This window comes from Phocoena sinus, chromosome X (assembly GCF_008692025.1).
Source record: "Phocoena sinus isolate mPhoSin1 chromosome X, mPhoSin1.pri, whole genome shotgun sequence".
Lineage (NCBI taxonomy): Eukaryota > Metazoa > Chordata > Mammalia > Artiodactyla > Phocoenidae > Phocoena > Phocoena sinus.
The window spans coordinates 101,535,466-101,554,423 of record NC_045784.1 but is presented as its reverse complement, the minus strand read 5'-3'; the positions used below and the strand labels follow the sequence as shown (position 1 = coordinate 101,554,423).

General features: G+C 44.2%; 1 protein-coding gene across 2 annotated transcripts; it reads left to right on the top strand.

Annotated features, from left to right (window-relative positions):
• Positions 1-270: 270 nt before the first annotated feature.
• CXHXorf56 (chromosome X CXorf56 homolog) lies at positions 271-18,314 on the top strand. Of its 2 annotated transcripts, XM_032621014.1 has the most exons (7): positions 271-443; positions 3,346-3,463; positions 12,025-12,066; positions 14,276-14,414; positions 15,177-15,266; positions 16,081-16,173; positions 17,383-18,314. In XM_032621014.1, exons 1-7 carry the CDS (start codon positions 320-322, stop codon positions 17,443-17,445), a joined length of 669 nt encoding a protein of 222 aa, XP_032476905.1. In that variant the 5' UTR covers positions 271-319; the 3' UTR covers positions 17,446-18,314. The 2 variants fall into 2 exon arrangements, with proteins under 2 accessions (XP_032476905.1, XP_032476906.1); XM_032621015.1 differs by lacking the exon at positions 12,025-12,066 and having other exon boundaries at positions 274-443; positions 17,383-18,304.
• Positions 18,315-18,958: the final 644 nt, after the last annotated feature.

Sequence of the window (18,958 nt, the reverse complement as noted above, 5' to 3'; positions counted from 1 at the left end):
TCATGCATATAAAGTGTAAATAGTTCTTTCTTATATCTAGTTATATATATGTATATATGCATATACATACGTATATGTGTATAGAAATATAAATGAATAATTTAAATTATTAAGTGTCCCAAGTAAAGCAGTCCCAGAGAACTTAGGTCAGGTTCTGGGAGACTCACGATGCATCTTAGCCTAATGGTACGGCCGGGAAGCTCACACGACTACTATGGACACGTGACCAGCCTACGTAGGGGAGATTCGCTACGAGTGGATGACGTCATTTCTGCGCGACTCTTACTTTTGCCTTCATTTTCCGGTGCTGCTCTCAGCTATGCCTAAAGTAGTTTCCCGGTCCGTAGTCTGCTCCGATACCCGGGATCGCGAGGAGTATGACGACGGCGAGAAGCCCCTTCACGTCTACTACTGTTTATGCGGCCAGATGGTCCTGGTGCTGGGTGAGTAGTCTGAAAGGAGCTAAACTTCGGGTTCTCGAGGGCGCATTTCCTCTGGCTGTGATCTGGCAGCCGAGTCTATGCGAGGATTTCCCTCTCCATCAAAATCCTCCGTACCCATCCCGCCCCACTCCAGGGCAGCTTTTCGGTTTTCTGTTTAACCTTGTGATTCTGTATCCAGAACTCTCTCAAAACTAAATTCCTCTTCCATAAAAAATATACTCACTCTCCTCCCACTCTGCGTCTAGAAACTTTGTAACCTTTCTGCCGGATACGAGTATATTGTAACAGCTCTGATGTTACGTGAAAATAACCTCCTACCCGCATTGATCCTACATTCTCCTCCAGCTATAACCTCATTTCTTTGCTTCTTTTATAGCAAAACTTCTAAAAAGAATTACCTATATGGGCTGTCTCTGCATCCTCACTTCCCACTCCTTCTTGCCCTCACTTCAAGCAGGCTTTCCTTCTCACCTCACCATCCAAATCATATTTGTCAAAGTTACTAACGAACGTGTTACCAGTTCCAGTGGTCAATTATCAGTGCTCATTTAAATCCCCTCTCAGTGGCATTTGACAGATGATCACTCCATCCTTCTTGAAACCCTTCATTTGCATCCAAGACTCCACACTTTACTGATTTTTCTCCTACCTTGATTTCCGCCCCCTCTCAGTGTCTGGCTCCTTTTTTTTTTTTTTTTTTTTTTTTGCGGTACGCGGGCCTCTCACTGTTGTGGCCTCTCCCTTTGCGGAGCACAGACTCCGGACGCGCAGGCTCAGCGGCCATGGCTCACGGGCCCAGCCGGTCCGCGGCATGCGGGATCCTCCCGGACCGGGGCACGAACCCGTGTCCCCTGCATCGGCAGGCGGACTCTCAACCACTGCACCACCAGGGAAGCCCCTGGCTCCTTTTTCTGTCTTAGACTTTTAGGCATTGCACGGCCCTCCGGCTCAGTCCTCTCATCTGTTCTCAATCTGTACTCACTCCTTAGGCGATGTCAACCATTCCCAAGCTTTAAATACCGTTTATATGCTGATGACTCCCAAATGTTCCTCTTTAACCTGAACCTCTTCTCAAACTCCAGCTGCCTACTCAGCGTCTCCATTTGGATGTCTAATGGACCACTTAAAGAGACCGTGTTCTCACAACATTGTAAATCAACTATACTTAAATAAATTTTTTTAAAAAATTTAAAAAAAGAGAGAGAGGGAGACCATGTTCAAAATTAACTTCATGATCTACTTTCTGCTCTCCACTGTACCTCTCAGACTTCCCTATCACAGTCAGTGGTACCACTCTTCACAGAGTATCTCAGAATCATTCTTGACTTCTCCATCCAGTCCATCAACAAATTCTGCAGGTGCTTCCTTGAAAATCTATCTAGAATCTACTTTTTACCACCTCCATTTCTCCAAGCCACCACCATCCCTCACCTGGATTGCCACAGTAGTCTCTTGCTCACCACTCATTGTCCCCAGAGTCCTGTTCCAAACCAGTGTTTTCCTGTAATGCCAAGAATAAGACCAAAGTCCATAATGAGACCCTGTGTGATCAGACCTCCAGCTACCTCTCAGATTTCATCTCCTAACACTCTTCCCCTTGCTCACTGCACTCCAGCTACAGCGGCCTTTTTGATTTTTCTGTCTTGTCAAAATGTTCCTGCCCGCAGGGCCTTTGGGATTGGTATTTCTTCTGCCTCAAACCCTTTCCCCTCCATGCCCCCTTACTTCATTCAGGTCTCTGCTGAAATGTCACTTCCTTGGAGAACCCTTCTGTGACTACCTTATCTAAAATAGCACCCCGTCACTCTTTGTCCTCTTCCCGTGCCTGATTTTTCTGGGTAGCACTTATCACTATCTGGATCACTGTGCATCCTCTTAATATCTTGTCTAACTTTTTTTATTAGCACTTATCATTATCCAAGATCATGTTATATAATTATTAATTTGAAAATTTCTGCCTCCTCTACTGGCCCGTAAACTTCATCAGGTCAGGGTCTTTGTCTGCTCCGTTCTTTGCTGAATCCTTAGCACAGTGTTCCAACTGTGCCTGGTACATAGAAGGCCCTCCCGTATTTACTGAGTAAATGAATTCCCTTTTGATCACTTAGAGATGGGTCTGAATTCTTGTTCTGCTTCCTATTAAATGCATGGCCGATCTCTTAGCCTTCCTAATCCTCAATTCCCTTACCTTTAAGCTAGGAATAGTAAATGTCTACTCTGGCAGGTCGTTGAGAAGAGTCACGAGCTGATGTGCAAACTGCCTCATGCTAACTCCCCTCTCCACCTCCTCCATGAATCTGCAATCACTCTGATCACTTGACTTCTCTGTCATCCTTTAGGTACTTAATTTGCATTGTATCAATTTTCCGTCTGCTTTATACCTGTACCTAATTTATTTCCTGTATGTTTTCATTGTTTTTGGATCAGAACTCCCCTAACTGGGATGGGTCATTCACATACCATATATATAATAGCATACCACCTACCCACTCTCTCCTTTCCGAAGCACTTATCCAACTTTTCCAATCAATGCCTTCCTCATAGGCATTCCAGGACGCTTGATCGTCTCTTCTCATTCTAACGCATTATAGCACAAGCCAAGTGTACCAGGATCAGAAATACTCATAGAAAACTTGAATTGCAGTGCTGGGAAGGACTTTTGAGATAATATAATCAAGTAAGGAGAAAGAGCCCTAGAGAGGAAGTGATTAGCCAGAGCTGGGGCTAAAATCCAGGTCTCCTGACACCAAGTCATTTTTAGTTGGAACATTCAATAATAGGCTTCAATAAGCGTGATAATTATAGTAAAAATGAAAGTGCTAAGGGCCCCACGGAAAGCCTCTGATTGCCTCAGGGTATTTTTCAGTGGCGCTCGTGACCAAATCTTTCTCCATTCCGTCAGACTGTCAGTTGGAGAAATTGCCCATGAGGCCCCGGGATCGGTCCCGTGTGATTGATGCTGCCAAACACGCCCACAAGTTTTGTAACACAGAAGACGAGGAGACTATGTATCTTCGGAGGTAAGAGATTGATGTTCTCTGTCTAGGATTTCCTGGTTGTCTTGGGGTCTAGTTCTGAGGAGTATAAATACCCCATCTAGTGTGGACCAGGTCATCCATTTGGGGCCCAATACATTTGTGGTGGGTCTCTAACTTCTGTTAATGCAGCCGTATCTTTATTGTGCTTTGTTGAAGTGGTGCTGAGATGTGATTCTGTTGCCATTTGATAGCTGTAATTTGGGGGTTTTGCAAGTAGAATGAGTTCATTCAACCTGTAATCTCCAGCACACCAGGTGCCGGGCACTGAGCTAGGGACTGGATCAGCAAAGATAAATAAGGCACTGTCCTTATATACCATTAAAGAGCTCATGGCTCAGTGAGGGAACAGATTATCTATTGTGATATGATAAATTCTGGTGTGGTGAACAGAAGCCTATGGGAAAACAGACAGCAGCAGATCATCTTGCCTGAATGGTGGTCAAGAAGGATACCAGAAGATGGTGGCATTTGTGTTTGGCCTTGAACTAGGATTTCACCAAGTAGATGGAGGAGCATTCCAGGTGGAGGGACTCTGGAAGCATTAAAAGCATCAAATATCATGTGCCTGGGAAATTTAAGTAGTCCCTTGTGGCTAGAGCCTAAGTTACTCTACAGGAAGGGGTTCATGCGTCCTGGGGTGAGGACAGAGTAGAATGCTAAAGTAGACAAGTTTGGACTTTATCTTTAGGCAATAGCCATCTTCTTTTTTTAGGTAGAGGAGTGACATGGTTAGATCTGTTTTAGATTTGGGAGTCCTTGGTGTATATGGGGAGTTGAAACCTGGGAAGGGATACAGTTACATGGGAAGTGTGTGGAGCAAGAAGAGAGGATTGAAGACATAATCCTGGGAAACATTGATGTTTGAAAAGCAGACAAAATAATTGGAACATAACCAGGAGAACCTGGTGATGTGGAAAACAGGAGAGGAGAGAATTTCAAGAAGTGAGGGAAGGGGGTGGTCATCAACAGGTGCCAAATGCCACAGAGAGGTCATCCTGCTCTAAGTCCATTCATTCATTCAGCAAATGTTTCATTTATTGAGCTCCTACTGTGTGCCAGGTACTGTCCTAAAAGTCTGGGATATACTAGTATATTAGTTTGTTAGGGCTGCTATAACAAAGTGCCATAAACTAGGTGGCTTAAAACAACAGAAATGAATTGTCTCACAGTTCTAGAGGCTGGAATCTGAGATTACTGTGTCGGTAGGGCCATGCTGTCTCTGAAGGTTCTAGGAGAGGAGCCTTCCTTGCCCCTTCCTAGCTTCTGGTGTTTGCCGGCAGTCCTTGACATTTCTTGACTTGTAGATGCATCACTCTGGCCTCTGTCTGCATCATTGTATGGCTTTTCCCCTGTGTTTCTGTCTCTGTTTCTTCTCTTCTTATAAGGACGCCAGTTATATTAAATTAAGGGAACATTCTGCTCATCTCTGTGACCTCATCTTAACTAATTATATCTGCAATGACCCTTTTTTCAAATAAGGTCACACTCTGAGGTTCCTGGAAGGACATAACTTTTTAAGGGACACTATCCAAACCAGTACAACCAGTAAACAAGCAAAGAACCTTGCCTGTACAGGGCTTATATTCTAGTGTTGAACCGGAAAAAGCTACGGGCTGACATCTAGCTATGTTTATTTAAGAAACCAAACTGTTATCAGCCCACACTAATGAAAACAGTTAGAAACTATTGCTAGGCGACATTCAGTACCAAATCAGGCACCACTGTGACAACTGGGCTTCTAGAATTATGTAGTTGAAGAGAAAATTGCTTATATACAGGATACAAGTGGGGACACAGATTATAAAACATGAAATTCACAAAGGAAGGCCCTCCAGGTAACATTGGGGAAGTCCTCCATTGTGGTATATAGGAAGGTTTATAAATAACATGCCCTATCTAAAGCTAATCCATTCTCTTGTGCTTTTTCTCCCTCTATTAACCTTTATTTAGGTTTCTGATTTTGAAAATTCTCAACTGACTGTCCTTAGGATTGCTAAAATATTTATTACATATGTCATAATTATATATAACAGTTCTAGATAATATGTATTCAATGTATATATATTAGTTAATACAGAAAGTAATCTAACAACACAACTAGGCCACAGGCTCCTATGGCACTATAAGGCAGATGCCGTCACCTGTAGGCCAGAAAACTGGGAGGCCCTAGGCTGAAGTGGCAACCCTGGAATCCAGTTAGCCTGGTCCTGGAAGTGAGCCAGCTTTGGGCCCAGCCTTAGTGCCGGGTGTTGCACAGGCCAGTGACCTCTGGCCAAGTGACTCTGTTGGGCCACAGAGTTCTCAGAGTTTACCCACAAGGCATGGTAGACTTCCCCCTTGGTTGACATGGTTCCTGCTCTAATCATGAACAGTCTTTCCAAGGGCCCACTTTAGCATGCTCCTTTCTTATCAGGGGTGAAATTTCAGTCTGATCTTACCCCTCCTATTCTTTAGCCAGATGAGTGTGGGAGCCCCAGTTACTGAAAATATGGCAGTCTGCCTAATGCATGCCCTGGAGCCTGTCACTTTCCACCTCCAAGTCTTCCATTCTAAAGTACCTCTCCTTTGACTCTGTTGTTCCCTGGTACCTTCCCTCCCTCATCCATTGCTTCCCCAGTTGCCCATCCAGTGGGTGCTTTTCTCTCTGGATCTTTGTTGACCAAGCCTCCCTTGATGCTGTCTCCTTCCTTGACTTCTGTGAAGCTACTCTTGTGATTCTCCTTCTACTTCTTTGGCTTTCTCAGTCTTCTGGATTCTTCTTCCTGCCCCTTAAATGTTGGCATTCCGCAGGGTTCTGACCTTGATTTTATTCCCTCTCTCTCTATACTCTCCTTGGCCATTCTCACCACCTCTTGTGGCCTCAGTTACGCTTATATGCTGATGACTCACAAAATCTAGATCTGCCTCCGTTTCTCTCCTGTGCCCAGAACTGTATATCTAACTACCTATTCTACCTCTTCACCTGATGTTCTACCTCAGATACAGCATGACCAAAGCCAAACTCATTTCTCTAACGTGGAAAATCCCACAGATTGGTTCACTCAGCACCACTCCAACACTCTTCTATTTTACCTGCCTATATACCAGTGTCTGTAAAGATAGGGCACATATTCCAGCTTCTCCCCACTCCAAAAACCCCCTAAGATTCTGAACGTGACTTAGCTTTTGCCAAGTAAAATGGACAGAAGTAGAAGTTGTTGGGTGGGGCTTCCAAGGAAAGTCCTTTTTACTCTTCTCATTCCTTCCTGCTTTTTGGAAGATGGGTGTGATAATTGGAGCACCAGAAGCCATCCTGGGACTAGAAAGGGAAGGCCACAAGGATTGCAGAGTTTTTTGCCATGCCATCCTTGGGTCTCAACCATTACCAGGAACCGCCTTCCTCTACACTTATTTTACATGAGAAGAAACTCTTGTGTTGAAGCCACTGCAGTCAGGTCTCTGAAAGTGTCAGCTAAACACAATTCCTTCTTTTTCCTCCTCCTACGATGATATCACCATTCACGCAGTGGCCCGGGGCAGAAATCTGGGAGCCAGTCCTGTCTTTGTCTCATCCATCCCTGCCCCCCCCCATCCCCTGCACACATCCAGTCACTCACCATGTACTGTCGATTCTACCTTCTAGTCTGTCTTGTGGCTGCCTCCTCCTGTTCAGCCCAGCCACACTGCCATCATTCTGGTACCCAACATCACTTGCTTGGGCTATCGAAGTGTCCTCTTACCTCCCCCCGCCCCCCCGCTCTCCTCCAGACTATCGTCTACTGCCTGAATGATCTCACATGCACGTGATGTCAGTTTCCTGCTTCAGATCTTTCAGTGACTCTTCATCACCTACAGCAGTGCCTTTCAAACGTTTTTAAGCAATGAATCCTTTCTTCAAATGAAATTTTTACCAGAAGTATAAATAAGCAAGAAACTTCTCTGATTGGGGAAGAGTTGAGCCCAACCCATTAAGGACTTCTCCCCTTTCTCCTATCCGATTTCATTTAGGGATCATTGTGGAGCGCAATTTAAAAAATCCTGGCTAGCAGGATAAAATCCAAGTCTGAAGGCTCTCTATGATCTGGCCCTAGCCTACCTGTTCATCCTCATCTCCTGGTATTCCTATGGTTTTTTTTTGTTGTTGTTTGTTTTTTTGAACAGCAAACATTGATCATCTCATATAGTTTCTGTGGGTCAGGAACTTAAGAACAGCTTAGCTGGATGGTCTCTCATGAGGCTGTGGTTAAGAGGTCAACCATGGGTGCAGTTATCTGAAGTCTTTAATTAGGGCTGGATGTTCCACTTCCAAGGTGGTTCACTCACATGGTTGGCAGCTGAGTGCTAACTGTTGGGAAGAAGCATTAGTTCTTTAGAACAAGGATCTTCCATAGGGCTGCTTGAGTATCCTCGTAACATGGCAGCTGGCTTCCCACAGTGTGAGTAATCCAAGAGAGAGGGAGTTGGAAGCTATAATGTCTTTTATGACCAAGACTCAGAAGTTACACACCATCGCTTCTTCAGTGTCTTATTGGTGTCACAAGTCAGCTGTGTTCATTGCGGGAGGGCATTATACAAGGATTATTGACATTATTATGTCAATACCAGGGGGCAAGAATCATTGGGGCCATCTTAGATGCTGCTACCACAACCAGGGAGAATGTTTTATTTTGTCTTTGGCCTTTCCTATCTCACATATTCCTGGAGATTAAGGACAAGAAAGAAAATCAAGGTCCATTAAGTCCAAATATCTAGCTCATATTAATCATTTCTTTATAATTGTACCACTTAAAACCCTTGTCTTATTTGTATTAGAGTCTCCATATCTCAAGAAGATGAACATTTTTTCTTTTTTGGCTGTGCCGTGCAGCTTGCGGGATCTTAGTTCCCCGACCAGGGATTGAACCCATGCCCTCTGCAGTGGAAGCATGGAGTCCCAACCACTGGACTGCCAGGGAAGTCCCTGTAGCTTTTTGTGTCTGGCATCTTCCATTTAGTATATTTTCAAGATTCATCCATGTGTAGAATGGATTCTTTTTTTTTTTTTGCTACGTTGGGTCTTCGTTGCTGCCCATGGGCTGTCTCTAGTTGCAGCCAGTGGGGGCTACTCTTCATTGCGGTGTACGTGCTTCTCATTGCGGTGGCTTCTCTTGTTGCGGAGCACAGGCTCTAGGCTTGCAGGCTCAGTAGTTGTGGCACATGGGCTTAGTTGCTTCAGGGCATGTGGATCTTCCTGGACCAGGGCTCGAACCCATGTTCCCTGCATTGGCAGGCAAATTCTTAACCATTGCGCCACCAGGGAAGTCCTGTGTTGTTTTTTTTTTAACTAACTTTTTAAAGTATTATGGCTAATGCTGCTGTAAACATTTGTGTACAAGTTTCTGTATGAACATGCTTTTGCTTCTCATGGGTGGATATGTATGAGTTGCTGGATCATATGGTAACTCTGTGTTTAACCTTTTGAGGACCTTGTAGAGTGGTTTCAAAAGGAGTTGCACCATTTTACATTCTTGCCAGTAGTATATGAGGGTTCCTGTTTCTCCACATCCTTGCCAATAATTGTTATTGTCTGCCTTTTTTTTTTTTTTTTTTTGCGTTATGCGGGTCTCTCACTGCCGCGGCCTCCCCTGTTGCGGAGCACAGGCTCCAGACGCGCAGGCTCAGTGGCCATGGCTCACGGGCCCAGCCGCTCCGCGGCATGTGAGATCTTCCCGGAGCGGGGCATGAACCCATGTCCGCTGCATCGGCAGGCGGACTCTCAGCCACTGCGCCACCAGGGAAGCCCTATTGTCTGCCTTTTTGATATAGCTATCCTAGTGTGTATGAGATGGTATCGTTGTGGTTTTGATTTGCATTTCCCTGATGGCTAATGATGTTGAGCTTTTCATGTCCTTATTGGTCATTTATGTATCTTCTTTGGAGAAATGTCTAGTCAAATTCTGTGTCCATTTTTGGGCTTCCCTGGTGGCATAGTGGTTAAGAACCTGCCTGCCAATGCAGGGGACATGGGTTCGAGCCCTGGTACGGGAAGATCCCACATGCTGCAGAACAACTAAGCCCATGCGCCACAACTACTGAGCCTGCGCTCTAGAGCCCGCGAGCCACAACTACTGAGCCCGCGTGCCACAACTACTGAACCCCGCGCCTAGAGCCCATGCTCCGCAACAAGGGAAGCCATTGCAATGAGAAGCCTGCGCACCGCAATGAAGGGTAGGCCCCGCTTGCTGCGACTAGAGAAAGCCCGTGCACAGCTACAAAGACCCAACACAGCCAAAAGTAAATAAATAAAATAAATAAATTTAAAAAAATTCTTTGTCCATTTTTTAAATGGAGTATTTGTGTTTTTTATTGTTGTAAGAATTGTTTATTATGGATACCAGTCCCTTATCAGATATATGATTTACAAATATTTTTTCCCATTCTGTGGGTTGCCTTTTCACTTTCTTGATGGTATTCCTGGAAGCACAAAAGTTTTTCATTTTAATTGTCCCATTTATCTATTTTTTCTTTGATTGCTTGTGCTGTAGGTATCATATTTTTAAAACCATTGCCTGATCTAAGGTCTTGAAGATTTATACTTATATATTCTAACAGTTTTATAGGTTTGATTGTTACCTTTTTTTTTTTTTTTTTGCTGCACCTTGCTATGTGGGATCTTAGTTCCCCGACCAGGGATCGAACCCACACCCCCTGCACTGGAAGCGCAGGGTCTTAACCATTGGACCACCAGGGAAGTCCCAGTTCTTACCTTTAAGTCATTCATCCATTTTGAGTTAATTTTTAAATTTTTTGTTTATTTATTTTTTGGCCATGCCACACAGCTTGTGGGATCTTAGTTCCCTGACCAGGGATCAAACCTGGGCCCCCTGCAGTGGAAAAGTGCAGAGCTGTAACCACTGGACCACCAGGGAACTCCCCATTTTGAGTTAATTTTTGTACATAGTGTGAGGTAGGGATCTAAATTAATCCTTTTGTGTGTGGATATCCAGTTATCCCGGTACTATTTATTGAAAGACTATTCTTTCCCCCATTGAATGGTCTTGGCACCACTGAAAATAAATTAACCATATATGTATGGGTTTATTGTGGACTCTCAGTTCTGTTCCATTGATCTATATGTCTTTCCTTATGCCAGTACCACCCTGTCTTGATTACTGTGGCTTTGTATTAAGTTTTGAAATTATGTACAAGTCCACCAACTTTGTTCTTCTTCAAGACTGTTTTGTCTACTCTGGATTCCTTACGATTCCATGTGAATTTGAGGATCAGCTTGTCAATTTCTGCAAAAAAGCCAGCTGGGATTTTGATAGGGATTGTGTTGAAGTTGTAGATTCATTTGGCAAGTATTGCCATCTTAACAATATTAAGGCTTCAATCCATGAACATGAAGTGTCATTCCATTTACTTAGGTCTTTAATTTCTTTCAGTGATGTTTTGTAGTTTTCAGTGCACAAGTTATGCACTTCCTTTGTTAAATTTATTCCTAAGTATTTTATTCTTTTTGATGCTATTGTAACTGGACTTGTTTTCTTATCTTCGTTTTTGGATTGTTCATTTCTAGTGTATAGGACGACCATTAATTTGTGAATATTGATCTTATATCCTGCAGCTTTACTAAACTTGTTTATTAGTCCTAATAGTGTGTATATGTGTGTGTGTGTGTGTGTGTGTGTGTGTGTGTGTGTGTGTGTATGCTTTAGGGTTTCTACATACAAGATTATATCATCTGCAAATAGAGATAGTTTTACTTTTTCCCTTCCAATCTGAATGCTTTTTATTTCTTTTTCTTGCCTAATTGCCCTGGCTAGAACTTCCAGTACAGTGTTGAATAGAAGTGTTGAGAGTGGATATCCCTGTCTTCTTCCTGATCTTAGAGGGAAAGGTTTCAGTTTTTCACCATTAAATATGATGTTAGTTTATGTGGCTTAGTAGATGTGAATTTTTCATAGATGCCCCTTATAAGGTAGAGGAGGTTCCCTTCTATTTCTAGTATATTGAAGGGGCTTTGAATTTTGTCAGATGCTTTTTGTGCATGTGTGTTTTCTCTTTTATTCTATTATTATAGTGTATTGCACTGATTGATTTTTTTTTTTGTATGTTGCACCAATCTTGCATTCCTGGGATAAATTCCACTTGGCGATGTGGTATAAACCTTCTTTATACGTTGCTTGATTCAGTTTTGCCTGTATTTTTTAAAATTTTTATTTATTTATTTTATTTTTGGCTGTGTTGGGTCTTCGTTTCTGTGCGAGGGCTTTCACTAGTTGTGGCAAGCGGGGGCCACTCTTCATCGCGGCACGCGGGCCTCTCACTATCATGGCCTCTCTTGTTGCGGAGCACAGGCTTCAGACATGCAGGCTCAGTAGTTGTGGCTCACGGGCCTAGTTGCTCCATGGCATGTGGGATCTTCCCAGACCAGGGCTCGAACCCGTGTCCCCTACATTAGCAGGCAGATTCTCAACCACTGCGCCACCAGGGAAGCCCAAGGATAACTTTTGAAAAGCCCTTTTAGCATTTGAAGTAGTGAGCTAGTATCTTTTTTTTTTTAACTTCCATTTTCTGTGCAGGCCTGAAGGCATTGAACGACAGTACAGGAAGAAATGTGCAAAGTAAGTATTAACAGTGTGGGTTTCTCTGAGAATAAGCAAGTAGAGGCAATGATGTGTTAGGATAAGAATCATTTGGAGACAATTCTCTGTTATATCTTTATCCCTATAATCTTACCTGCCTTCAAACTTCAATTATGCAAATACCAATATGCTTCTTAAAGAGATGCAACTGACCAAGTTACATCTCTGACCAGCTGGCCACAAAAATGGGTTTTTAAGCATAGTATTATTTTTTTCACTGAGGTGTAACTTATATATAATAAAATTTGCCCTTCCTAAGTGTACAGTTTGATGAGTGTTGACAGAAGCACAGAGCCATGTAACGTCGCCACTCCTGTGACATAGACGTTTCCAGTGCTCCTTTGCAATCAGTCTCCTTCCTCACCCCTCCCCTTGCCGGCACTGATCTGCCTTCTGTTACCGTGGTTTTACCTTTTCTAAAATGTGATGTAAATTCTACAGTATGTGTTCTACTACATACAATATGTATCTCTTACATCTGGTTTCTTTCATGTTGCATGATGCTTTGGGGATTCATCTGAGTTGTTATGTGTATCAGTAATTTGTTCCTCTTTATCGCTGAGTAGTAGTCATTGCACCACAGTTTGTTTAACCATTGACCTGTTGAAGGGCATTTGAGTTGTTAATGGCTTTGGCTATTATAAATAAAGCTGCTATGAACATTCTAGTATAAATCTTGTGGGAACATGTGTTTTCTCTTGGAGTGGAATTGTTGGGTCATATGGTAAATGTAACAGTGTAATTTTTTTTGATATTTTTTATTTGTTTTGGTTGCACCGGGTCTTAGTTGTGGCAGGCAGCCTCCTTAGTTGTGGCACGCGGGCTCCTTAGTTGTGCCATGCAAACTCTTAGTTGCAGCCTGCATGTGGGATCTAGTTCCCTGATCAGGGATTGAACCCGGGCTTCCTGCATTAGGAGCGCAGAGTCTTAACCACTGTGCCACCAGGGAAATCCCCACATAGTGTAATTTAATCCAAACTTATTTATAAAGTCTGTTATAGGACTACAGACCCAAGAACTTTAGAGACTATTATTTAAAGATATATATGATTTCCAGCTTTAGGTTGTTAACAGTGAGAATATTAAACTATAATAAGTTTAATCTTGTTGATGAATTACAGTTCAATCTTGGCTCTCAGAAGACTCAGACTAGAATTAAAGCAGGGAAGTGGCTAAGAAGGCATTTTAGTTTACAGCCACATTAGATTTGTTAGACTACTTTAATCATATCTTATGGGTATGGGTCTACTTCACTTAGCTGAAGAAGTATAATAGAAGTGAGCAACCAGGACTTCCCTGGTGGCGCAGTGGTTAAGAATCTGCCTGCCAATGCAGGGGACACGGGTTCGAGCCCTGTCTGGGAAGATCCCACATGCCATGGAGCAACTAAGCCCGTGTGCCACAACTACTGAGCCTGCACTCTAGAGCCCGCGAGCCACAACTACTGAGTCTGTGTGCCACAACTACTGAAGCCTGTGCACCTAGAGCCCGTGCTCTGCAACAAGAGAAGCCACCGCAATAAGAAGCCCGCACACTGCGACGAAGAGTAATCCCCGCTTGCTGCAACTAGAGAAAGACTGTGTGCAGCAACGAAGACTCAAAGCTGCCAAAAATAAATAAATAAATAAAATTTAAAAAAAAAGAAATGACCAACCAAAGAAAGCATGACGATTGCTACAGAGCTTAGTTGGCAGACCACTGCAGTGGAGCCTTTATGCTCCTTCTTTTTTTAAAATAATTAATTAATTAATTTTTATTTTTGGCTGAGAGGGGTCTTTGTTGCTGCGCGTGGGCTTTCTCTAGTTGCGGCGAGCGGGGGCTACTCTTCATTGCAGTGCGCAGGCTCTAGGTGTGTGGGCTTCAGTAGTTGAGGCTCGCAGGCCCTAGAGCACAGGCTCAGTAGTTGTGGTGCACGGGCTTAGTTGCTCTGCGGCATGTGGGATCTTCCCGGACCAGCGTTCAAACCCGTGTCCCCTGCATTGGCAGGCGGATTCTTAACCACTGTGCCACCAGAGAAGCCCAACTGTCAGTGATTCTTATCAAGTAGTTTTGGGAAACACTGGGAAGAGCTAATCATCAGTTTATGCCACAAACACAAATATTCCCAGAGTCTAAGCACACTTTGTGAAGCACCGTTTTGGGGATTTGCATTCTGAGGCCTCCCTGAGATTCACTGTTCTGTTTGCAGGTGCGGGCTGCCACTCTTCTACCAGTCCCAACCGAAGAATGCTCCTGTGACCTTCATTGTGGATGGAGCAGTAGTCAAGTTTGGCCAGGGTTTTGGGAAGACGAACATATATACTCAGAAACAAGAGCCTCCTAAGAAAGTAATTATCACTGAAGGAGACAGATGGGTTAATACAGCTACAGATTTAGCCCTACAGTTTTTTTTTTTTTTTTTTTTTTTTTTTTGCGGTACGCGGGCCTCTCACTGTTGTGGCCTCTCCCGTTGCAGAGCACAGGCTCCGGACACACAGGCTCAGCGGCCATGGCTCACGGGCCCAGCCGCTCCGCGGCATGTGGGATCCTCCCGGACTGGGGCACGAACCCGTGTCCCCTGCATTGGCAGGCGGACTCTCAACCACTGCGCCACCAGGGAAGCCCCAGCCCTACAGTTTTAAAGAAGGTTATGGTGCATGAGAAACTGCCCTTCACGAGCACTCTCTTTATTAAGAGAATGCCATTTTTGTGTATAAGCAGATGCTACAAAATTATAACACCTATTATGTGTTCTCTTTTCTTTCCTACATCTGCTCTACGAGTAAAGTTAGAAATTGTATGATTTTTATTCACATTTACTTCCTTTGAAATTTCTTCTTTTTCCAGTGTGAGCAATTAAACGTTGAATGAATAAGGCTAGTCTTTAAATATACTTTTAAAAACCCTTGATGGCAAATACTAGAAAAATATAATGCAAATTAAAATATGGGCACTTTTAGATAGGCCAGCCTGTCCCAAGGAGGTCCCCTGCCCCCAGGAACCAGGCCTGTACACTTGCACACACCCACTCACACATACACACTCACACACACACGACTCACAGAGCCTCTTGAGGTAAACTAGACTGATTCCTCTTCCTGCAATTCCAGGTGATGATGACGAAACGGACTAAAGACATGGGCAAGTTCAGCTCTGTCACTGTGTCTACTATTGATGAAGAGGAAGAGGAGATTGAGGCTGTAAGTGCTTCTGCTCTCAGGGGAATTGGAATGCGGGGCGGGGGGAGGGGGCTCTCCAACCAGAGCATTAAGTAACAGAATAACTAGGAACTTCGCTCGTAGATCTTGCTCTGCTACTAAGAAACGCTGCGATACCGGGCTGGTTCCTGTTTCCCTGGATCTCAGGGACATCTCTGTAAGATAAGGAGCAGGGCGTTGGACTAGATCAGTCTTTTTTTGTTTGTTTTTTGCGGTACGCGGGCCTCTCACCGCTGTGGCCTCTCCCGCTGCGGAGCAACAGGCTCCGGACGCGCAGGCTCAGCGGCCATGGCTCACGGGCCCAGCCGCTCCGCGGCATGTGGGATCTTCCCGGACCGGGGCACGAACCCGTGTCCCCTGCATCGGCAGGCGGACTCTCAACCACTGCGCCACCAGGGAGGCCCAGTCATTTTTTTCATACTGTTTTTTGAGATGCCTTAGGGGGCAAATCCCTCCTCATCCCTCTTCAGTTGAAAAACTACTGGACTCAGCACTTTCAAGTCCCTTCCAGTCCAGCTCTGATGGTGCGGGAGTCTGTCCTTAGCAAGAGCAGCAATTACCTTTATGGTGTTTCAGTATAATGATGTTTACAGAGAGATGTTATCTGTTACTTAAATGTGGTTTCGGTTGAATCTCACTGTCCCGGATTGTGGAAAAGCTGAAGAGTTGAAAGGGAGCAGAGTCTTGCCATTTCAGTAATAATTTCATAATTTGAGGAGTATAAACTTCTCCCGAGGTCTCTGTTGCTCCTCTTTGGTGAGACTGCTGGTCTAAGGGTGCTTCTTTCTTCCCTCAGAGAGAAGTTGCTGACTCGTATGCGCAGAATGCCAAGGTGATTGAGAAGCAGCTGGAGCGCAAAGGCATGAGTAAGAGGCGGCTGCAGGAGCTGGTGAGTGGCGGGGGCGGGGGCTGGCAGGCGCTGGGCTGGACTGTTTGGGTTCCTCGGTCTGAAAGACCCTCCGGCAGGCAGGGGAATCCTTTCAGAAGTCTGTCGGGGGTTATGGTGTGGCTGGCTGCCAGGTGTCTAACCGTGGGCCGTGGCTGTCTGTACATACCCTACTCTGGGATAGTGACCACAGGATCCAGGCCCCAAATGATAGTTCTTGTTAGCCAACCCTAACGAGAATGATAAGTTAATCTGCTACTTGTGGTCCAAGGTCAGGAGTTCAAGATCGGGGCTCATGGGTGCTCTCCCAGGGTACGAGGTATACAGTGGGGCTACATTGGGGCGCCAGGATGGGGCTGGTCGCTACTTCTTAAAGCACTGCTTCCACCACCACTGTCTGCACTATTCCTAGGCTCTTTGTTGAGCACACACGTCTATATGTGATGGTGCCTATGTTTCTGTTTTCCTGATAATAAGTTACTTATGATATTTCTTTGAAATCAGACATCCCAGCATTGGTGCCTCATCAAAAAGTATACCAGTCTATTCTACTGACTGTAGAGGAGTTTTTGGTGACAGAGGTAGTGGGTCTTGAGAGCTGCTTTACCTTGCCATAGTGATCTAGAGCACTGCTTATCAAATTTTCCGAGGTGAAGGACCAGTGCTTGCTTCTTGTTTTAAAATTTGTCAAGAGTAGATTTGTAATTTATAAAATGCAATAAAAATGAATTTGCCTGAATTCTTCTTATGAGATGATTTTACTTTCTTATTGCTCTGTCAAATTGCTATAAAAGCTTCTAAATGCTTACTCTCAATTTTTGTGTGTATCTTCATGGACTGCACAACTTTAGGTAGCACTGTTCTAGAACAGTGTTCTTCCTCCTGTTCTGCCACAAACAGGATACTGATATGTCATGATATTGAGTCCTCCAGTCCTTCAGGGGTTCTGGAGCTGTGGGATCCCTACACTGAGAGACCACAGCCCTGTGTGTTTACCCCATTTTACCATACAGATATTATTATCTTCAATGTGTGTCATAACATCAGAAAGGTTGGAAAGCGGTTTCTAGAGTTTCATCACAATTTTAGAAACACGGTTCTAGTTTGTATACTAAATGAGCATGAGGGGATAGTGTTGGGGCAGTTAGAATAAGGCAGGAAAATCAGAATTTCATGTCATGTATCAGGACATATACTCTTCTTCCTTTCCAGGCTGAACTGGAAGCCAAGAAAGCGAAAATGAAGGGAACCTTGATTGACAACCAGTTCAAATAATCAGGACCTTTCTATGAACCCAGACTGGAGGCAAGCATTTAGATGAGGAAGAAAAAGAGTGTTTTCTTGACTACATGGAGTGGTTCCTACCTTTATGCCCCAGCAGAAGGCTTTACGTGTCTTTCCAGTGATTCTCCTACATTCAGTAAGGTCTTTTTTTTTTTTTTTTCCCCCGGTACGTGGGCCTCTCACTGTTGTGGCCTCTCCCATTGTGGAGCACAGGCTCCGGATGCGCAGGCTCAGCGGCCATGGCTCACGGGCCCAGCCGCTCCATGGCATGTGGGATCCTCCCGGAGCGGGGCACGAACCCGTGTCCCCTGCATCGGCAGGCAGACTTCCAACCACTGCGCCACCAGGGAAGCCAAGCCCTCAGTGAGGTCTTTGAGTTCATCTGACCTGCTTTCTAGAGATGAATCATGGTTTTCTCTAGATATATGCCCAGGAGTGGGATTGCTGGATATGGTAACTCTACTTTTAGTTTTTAAAGGAACCTCCATACTCTACTTTTAGTTTTTAAAGGAACCTCCATACTGTTTTCCACAGTGGAAAACCTCCATACTGTTTTCCACAGTGGCTGTAACTAACTTACATTCCTACACCCTCTCCAGCATTTATTATTTGTAGACTTTCTGATGATAGCCATTCTGACTGGTGTGGGGTGATACATCATTGTAATTTTGATTTGCATTCCTCTAATAATTTTTGAGCATATTTTCATGTGCTTTTTAGCCATCTGTATGTCTTTTTAAATGAAATGTCTGTGTAGATCTTCTGCCCATTTTTTGATTAGGTTTGGATTTTTATTATTGAGTTGTATGAGCTGTTTATATATTTTGGAAATAAAGCCCTTGTTGGTCACATCATTTGCACATATTTTCTGCCAGTCCATAGGTAGTCTTTTTGTTTTGTTGATGGTTTACTTTGCTGTGCAAAAGCTTATAAGTATGATTAGGCCCCATTTGTTAATTTTCGCTTTTATTTCTATTGCCTTGGGACTGACCTAAGAAAACATTGCTATGATTTATGTCGGAATGTTTTGCCTATGTTCTCTTCTAGGAGTTTTATGGTGTCATGTTTTGTATTTAGGTCTTTAAACCATTCTGAGTTTATCTTTGTGTATGGCATCAGGGTGTGTCCTGACTTCATTGATTTACATGTGGCTGTCCAGCATTCCCAACACCACTTGCTAAAGAGACTGTCTTTTCTCCATTGTATATTCTTGCCTCCTTTATCAAAAACAAGGTGACTGGGGCTTCCCTGGTGGTGCAGTGGTTGAGAGTCCGCCTGCCGATGCAGGGGACACGGGTTCGTGCCCCGGTCCAGGAAGACCCCACATGCTGCGGAGCAGCTAGGCCTGTGAGCCATGGCCGCTGAGCCTGCGCATCCGGAGCCTGTGCTCTGCAACGGGAGAGGCCACAACAGTGAGAGGCCCGCATACAAAAAAAAAAACAAAACATGATTGGGAACAGATCACACTTTTATTCTGAGCCATCAAGTAAAGTGCAATGTAAAG